The sequence below is a fragment of the Colobus angolensis genome, unplaced genomic scaffold (assembly GCF_000951035.1).
Source record: "Colobus angolensis palliatus isolate OR3802 unplaced genomic scaffold, Cang.pa_1.0 Scaffold448, whole genome shotgun sequence".
In the NCBI taxonomy this organism is placed as follows: Eukaryota; Metazoa; Chordata; class Mammalia; order Primates; family Cercopithecidae; genus Colobus; species Colobus angolensis.
Genome location: NW_012117910.1, coordinates 31,208 through 37,606, shown reverse-complemented (window position 1 = coordinate 37,606; position 6,399 = coordinate 31,208). Strand labels below are relative to the sequence as shown.

The following is a 6,399-nucleotide window of genomic DNA, read 5'->3' as shown; positions in this document are numbered from 1 at the left end:
AAAAAAAAAAAAAAAAAAATAGAAGTGAGGCTTTGTACTTTTAAATCTGCAGTACATTTTGGAAAATGAGATGTTTCATTGTGTTTCTATTTAGTTTAAATTTTTTAAAAAAGATTCAAGCTTCTACCTCCTACCATTATGACTCCAACACTTCTAGAGATTAAACAGAGAGAGGTGGGGACTAAAGCAGCCCCTTTTAAACTGTTTTAAGCATACATCTTCCTTAGTTAATGGTGAGATTTCAGGAAATTTAACATAAAGGACACTAAAATAGCTAGTAGCTTTGTCTATTGCTCAATATAGGAAACATACACAAAAAACAGTATCCATTTAGTCTGACTGATGTAGAAATATTCCCTAATAAGAAACTTTTTCAGCCAGGCACAGTGATACACACCCCAGCTACTTGGAAGGCTGGGGTGGAAGGATCACTTGAGCCTAGCAGGCCTGGGTGATATAGCAAAACTCCACCACTAAAAAACAAAAAAGATTATTACAAACCAAAAAACTGTTTTCTAAGGATTATAAAACTTTAGTTTTCTAGAATCTAGGTGGCCAGCACGTGGGGCAAGAGGAGTTGAGTTGACAAAACCACAGAAATGTGTTACATTAGTTTGACCTTAAAGAAACCAAGCAATTAGCAAATACAAACTGATAGAACTTTAGAAAAGAACTTCCTGTACTATGATGGAGCACCTTTTAGGCACTTTAAGTGTGCCTTATTTTCTTATGCAGAGTAATCCATACAAATCCATATTTACAAAATACAAATTAAGTAGAAAGCTATCCTAGAATATTTAAAATGTATTTCAATTTACCTGAATTTAATACAACAACTGTAGGAACCCAATAAGGGAAAGCAAAGCATGACTATGAAAATACAGGTGGACCCGCCTGATTGTTTTAACATCTACTCATCTGCAGTTTGGAGTCCATAGTGAAATGCTTTGGCAAATCGCATGCATCCCTTTGGAAGAAGCTGCTTATACACTGCATCCAGATACTGACCCATAGGAGAAAGACATTCCAAAGGCCCAGATCTGGGCTGCACACAAATGCCTCTTCCTGCAGAAGCAGTGGGTTCCCAGCAGACAGCAGACTATTAATGGTTTGAATAGAAAACCAATTAGCCTCACAGTGAGAATCCCAAACAAATCAGTAATCTATACAGGCAGATCTACTCTCCTAGTGCCTGGGGCCGGGGTGGGGGTGCAGGGGTTGTTGCGTGGGGGAGGGGGAAAGTACTTACAAGTGTTCCCTGTGGACTGAGATCTCACTGAGCCAGAAATAATCAAATCTTACACTCAGAGCATTCAAACAGGTTTCTGCTGAGAGCAGAACCAGGTCCAAGTCCCCCAAGGCTCAAGTGACACTTAATTACCTATGATCTAATTGAAGTCCAAAAATAGAAAGTTAGGCACTAAGACCTATCTTTCCTTCCTCTTTTCTTCTTTACCATAGAACCATGAAAGAATCTATCACCTTGGAATGAAGAAGTAACCATTTTAGCAGTCTGGCCCTCATTCTACTACACAAGGAGCTCAGAGAGGTTTCAACACACCCGGATTGCAAAGTAGTTCACACCATACATCTCCAGGTCCTGAGCTATCTTCAGATATTCCATTTCGGCTTCATCCCTGTGGGAAGAATGGAAGACACTGTCATCGGAGCTAAGTGAGATGGGTGGAGAGCGGGTGGGCACCAAACCAGGCATTCTGGCCCTGCCATTCCTCTAGAGCCACGTCGCTGCCAGAAGACAAAAGCCACAGCAGATACCAGCAAAGCTCTGCCCGGTCCTGAGTCTATTAAACACACTGAGGTCGAGCAGAATTTCCCATCCCCATCAAAAGAGAGTCAGAGAACAGACTCATCACGGTGTTTCTTGGCCTTAGTTTCCCACCTTGCCCTTGGTAAACAGTAAACTCGTCTCAAGTAATTCAAGAAGAGTGTGTGGTATGTTATCTTTCACCCTCAAACAGATTTGGGTGTTTGAATTTTATTTAAGTTCTTGCTTTTCCTTTGTGTACTTTCTTTACCTGAAAGATTTTGGAAGTGAAACAGCTCTCTTTCTGCAAGCTTCCTGAGTATTGTTGGAGGTTAGGGCAAGAGCTATCTGGGTTGTAAAACCCAAGTCAGATCACCTTCATCTAAGTTATAATTTAAAGTAAGCTCTTGAAGTAGCAATAACTTGCAGAAAACTCCCAAACAGGTATCATACTGAAATATTTTAACTCAAGTCTTCCTATGACCTTGTCCTCTTCCTTCTCTCTCCAATCTCCAAATGCTCTCAAGTGAATATTAAAAATCCATCCTGAGAGAATGCCACGTGTTGGTGAACAGGTGGAGAAATCAGAAATCACACACGTTGATGTAAATTGGTACAATTACTTTGGGAAACTGACACTATTGTAATAGCAAAAACCAGGAGACAACCCAACAACCTAAATATCCATCATCAGTAGAATGAATAAATAATTTGTAGTATACTAATACAGTGGAAGTCTATACAGCAATGAAAATGAAAAAACTATTGCCACATGCCACAAACCCATATCTGACGATATGATGCTGAGTAAAAGGAGGCACAAAAAACAGAATACAAAGTTTAAAATGGGCAACACCAATCTGGAATTAAAAATCAGGAGACTGGTTGCCTTTGGGGAGGAAGAAAGGGGAATTGGGGGTGGGAAGACATAGGTTATTTCTTCCTCTGGTGTTACATGGTGTTTTCACCTTACGATAATTGATCAAGTTGTATATTTATAATTTGTCTACTTTTCCATATGCATGTTGCACTTAAGTTTAAAAAAAAAAAGTGTTAGGAAACTGATTTGAAGAAGAGAAAAAAATGTTAAAGGCTAATGAAAACATGATCAATTCCTAATCAAGGGAATGGCAATTCTAATATGAGATAAAAGTTTTCACTTTTTAGATGACAAAAATTAGATTGATAGAAACAAGTGTTGAGGATAGACTGGGGTGGGGGGTAGGACACTCTCATAACACTTGTCGACAGGCATGTATAAACAGGTACAGCCTTTTTGGAGAACAATTTGGTGGTACCTGTCAAAATGCAAAATGCTCACATCCTTTGACCCAACAATTCTTGTTTTAAAGAATATATCCTCAGAACTACTCATACAATTGTATAAAAATAAAAGATTGTGCACTGCAGAAATTTCTGTAAAAGTGACAAACCTACAGATACTCAAATGCCATCAATAAAGGGATGGATGCAAAAGCAATGGGATAGCCATACAATAGAATTCTTAAAATTAAGGGTGGGCACAGTGGCTCAGCTCACGCCTCTAATCCCAGCACTTTGGGAGGCCGAGGTGGGCGAATTGCTTTGAGCCCAGGAGTTCAAGACCAGCCTGGGAAACATGGTGAAATCCCATCTCTACTAAAAACAGAAAAGTTAGCTGGGCATGGTGGCATGTGCCTGTAGTACCAGTTACTGGGGGTGCTGAGGCAGAAGGGTTGCTTGAACCCAGGAGGTTAAGGCTGCAGTGAGCTGAGATGGCACCACTGCCTTTCAGCCTGGACAACAGAGCAAGATTCTGTCTCAAAAAAAAAAAAAAAAAAGTCTTAAAATTAAACTTAATTACCGGGCCAGGCGCAGTGGCTCATGCCTGTAATCCCAGCACTTTGGGAGGTGAAGGTGGGCGGATCACCTGAGGTCGGGAGTTCGAGACCAGCCTGACCAACATAGAGAAACCCTGTCTCTACTAAAAATACAAAATCAGCCAGGCATTGTGGCTCATGCCTGTAATCTCAGCTACTTGGGAGGCTGAGGCAGGAGAATTGCTTGAATCCGGGAGGTGGAGGTTGCGGTGAGCCGATATTACGTCATTGCATTCCAGCCTAGGCAACAAGAGTAAACTCCGTCTCAAAAAAAAAAAAAAAGTAAACTTAATTACCAATGAGTACAGGTCTATATATCCTGATAGGCAGTACACATACCTACTTTATGTCACACGTACTAGAAAAGGACACACACAAAACTGAAGACCAAGGTTACTCCCAGCTCTCCCTTTTTCTTTTATAGACTTCAGTACTGCATTTTGTTCAACAAGCATGCCCTAGTTTTTCAGTTCTTTAAGGCAAAAAATGAAAATAAAAAAGCCCATAAAGGAATGTAAACCAACAATGAGTGGGCCTCACCTGGCTCGGCCTCGGTGCTCTGCGTACCAGGCAGTAATTCTCTCCTCCCACATTTCCGGAGTCATCTGATACAGATTTATTACCTACCAAAAAATAGAGCAAAATAAAAAACCTACACATGAAGTAAATTTGGTATTTTTGCTACTTTTATAATTATGCATCATTTTTACAAAACAGTAAAGCTATTTTTAAAAAGCTACACCCAGGGAGATAGTCACACACAAAAATGGCGTGTAAATAAGGCACCATTTTATTGGAGGAGCAACTCAGAAAGCTGCATGATAACTCAGACCTAGGTGCATCCTTCATCTGGCAGTGCCCCTTTTCCCTGCCTGGGTGGTACATCCCAGAGACCACCTCTGACAGTAGAGCTCAGTCAGAAGCAGTGTTTACTCATCTCAGACCTTCACGTGCTCAGAAGCCATTGAGGGACAGGTAAAGGCAGCGAGAGGTGAGGAACGGGCCTTTATTACCCAGTGACAGATGAGTGGGGCTATAAAATCAGCAGGAGCAAAAGGGAGGGCGGGCCTGCGTCTGTGGCTAATGAATAAGATGAACAACGCTGAGGATTAAAAACCACAATGCCCACCCCTACCTCATCTCCTCTATCCACCTCTCGCCACTGCAAACAGCTCAATTCCCTGAGCTGAATACACTCTGCTCCAGCCTCCTCTTTGGGAATCAATGATGCTCAACTACATTTAAAAAGACAACCATGCTAGAAAATACATTTACAGGCCATGTTACTCCTGGTGACCCCAAACTAACTCCACAAACCTTTGCTTTTCAATATTCTTAACAGAGATCCCACACTCTTCACTGGAGATTACAAAATATTTATTAAAATTAAATTGCTGTGTACTTCCAATATTCCTTCAAGTCCTTTGGTTAGCTTTCTTTTAGACCACATATCTGCTATGTCTTCCCAAAAAGGGTATTTAATCTCTTACCCTTTTTGGAAGCAATTCCTCTTGGGCCAAAAATCCCCGCTTGTGAACACTGGGGTCGTAGTCGCCATACTGGAAAGAAGAAAGGGAGAGCAGGCGATTGAGATTCTAAAGACAATTGCCATTTCTGAACAGAGCTGGACCAATCTCATTCCCTCCCAGCTCCAGGGAGCAATTCAATTCCGATGACAAGTCAAGATTTCAACCTTGCTAGTTTGTTATCCTTGAATGAAAATACAAAGCTGATTATATCTATGAACAGAGTTGCATAATCCTGTAAGAGATAGGTGGGTGATGTGCTAATAAGAATGTGACATTTGTATGGAAATGTGGGCATGTTTTCTAACCCTCAAAGAAAGCAGTCACTTCCAAAACAGTAGCTTTTCAATTAAAACACCAAATCATAACTGAGAAAGTTGTGATTAGCAATATATGATAAGAGTCCTACCTATAAATTCTTCTAAGTGACTGGTAATTGGAGCCCATTACTAGGGGGATCCAGGAATAATGCAGGCAGTATTTTTAATACCTTTCACTCAAGTCTCTGAAAAATACTTTGGAAAAATCTGATGACAACACTGCCATTCCTATTGTACAGACAAAGAAGTGAGTAAAAGGTTAATTGATCTTCCTAAAGCTACAGAGAAGTCACTAATGGGGTTGGAAATAGGCCCTGAGTTTTAATTTATCTCTCTGGGGACAATGACTTGGACATTTATTCTCTGATTTAAAAAAAAAAACTCCTTTCTTTCCTAGAAAACTCAAGTCTGATCAGGAAATAATCAAAAGTTAAAGAATGTTTAAAAAGAAACTAACTGAAACATACAGTAGAATATAAAATCAAAGCCTATCTCTTATAAATCAGCGTACAGTGGCTCTTCGTTTTATCAAAAACAACAAAGCTCAGTACTTCAGTAAAATCTTCTATAAACATTTATTCTTTTAGCCACCAACAGTGAAAAAACAAAGGATCAGGCACAAGGCTGCTGGTTCTATATACCACCAAATCTAATTCTTTCATTCTGTTCTTTCATTCTCAAAAAGCCTCAAGTTAAGACTTCTGGTGTGTTCTCCAAATGAAGTGGCCTAAAACTATAGACAGAGGAGTGAAAGAAGATATTCATCATTAACTTTAAATCATGCCTCATTCCTGTATCACCTTAACTGTAAAAGCCCCGTGAATTAGTATTTCTTTTGAATCTCATAATTATCTTTCAAATAGCAGAATTGTATTGCATTGTTTTTTCGAATCTTAAGGGAATTAATTTGTCAATTTTTTTTTTTTTTT

At 39.7% G+C, this 6,399-nt stretch overlaps 1 protein-coding gene across 6 annotated transcripts in view; it reads right to left on the bottom strand.

The window, feature by feature from the left end:
* NF2 (neurofibromin 2 (merlin)) overlaps window positions 1-6,399 on the bottom strand; it is a 75,716-nt gene that overhangs the window by 41,261 nt on the left and 28,056 nt on the right. For all 6 annotated transcript variants that reach the window (XM_011957669.1, XM_011957671.1, XM_011957668.1 and 3 more), the window contains 3 exons: window positions 5,115-5,183; window positions 4,165-4,247; window positions 1,562-1,637 (listed from right to left, as the gene is read on the bottom strand). In XM_011957669.1, coding sequence (XP_011813059.1) covers window positions 1,562-1,637; window positions 4,165-4,247; window positions 5,115-5,183 — 228 coding nt within the window. The remainder of the gene's footprint in view (window positions 1-1,561; window positions 1,638-4,164; window positions 4,248-5,114; window positions 5,184-6,399) is intronic.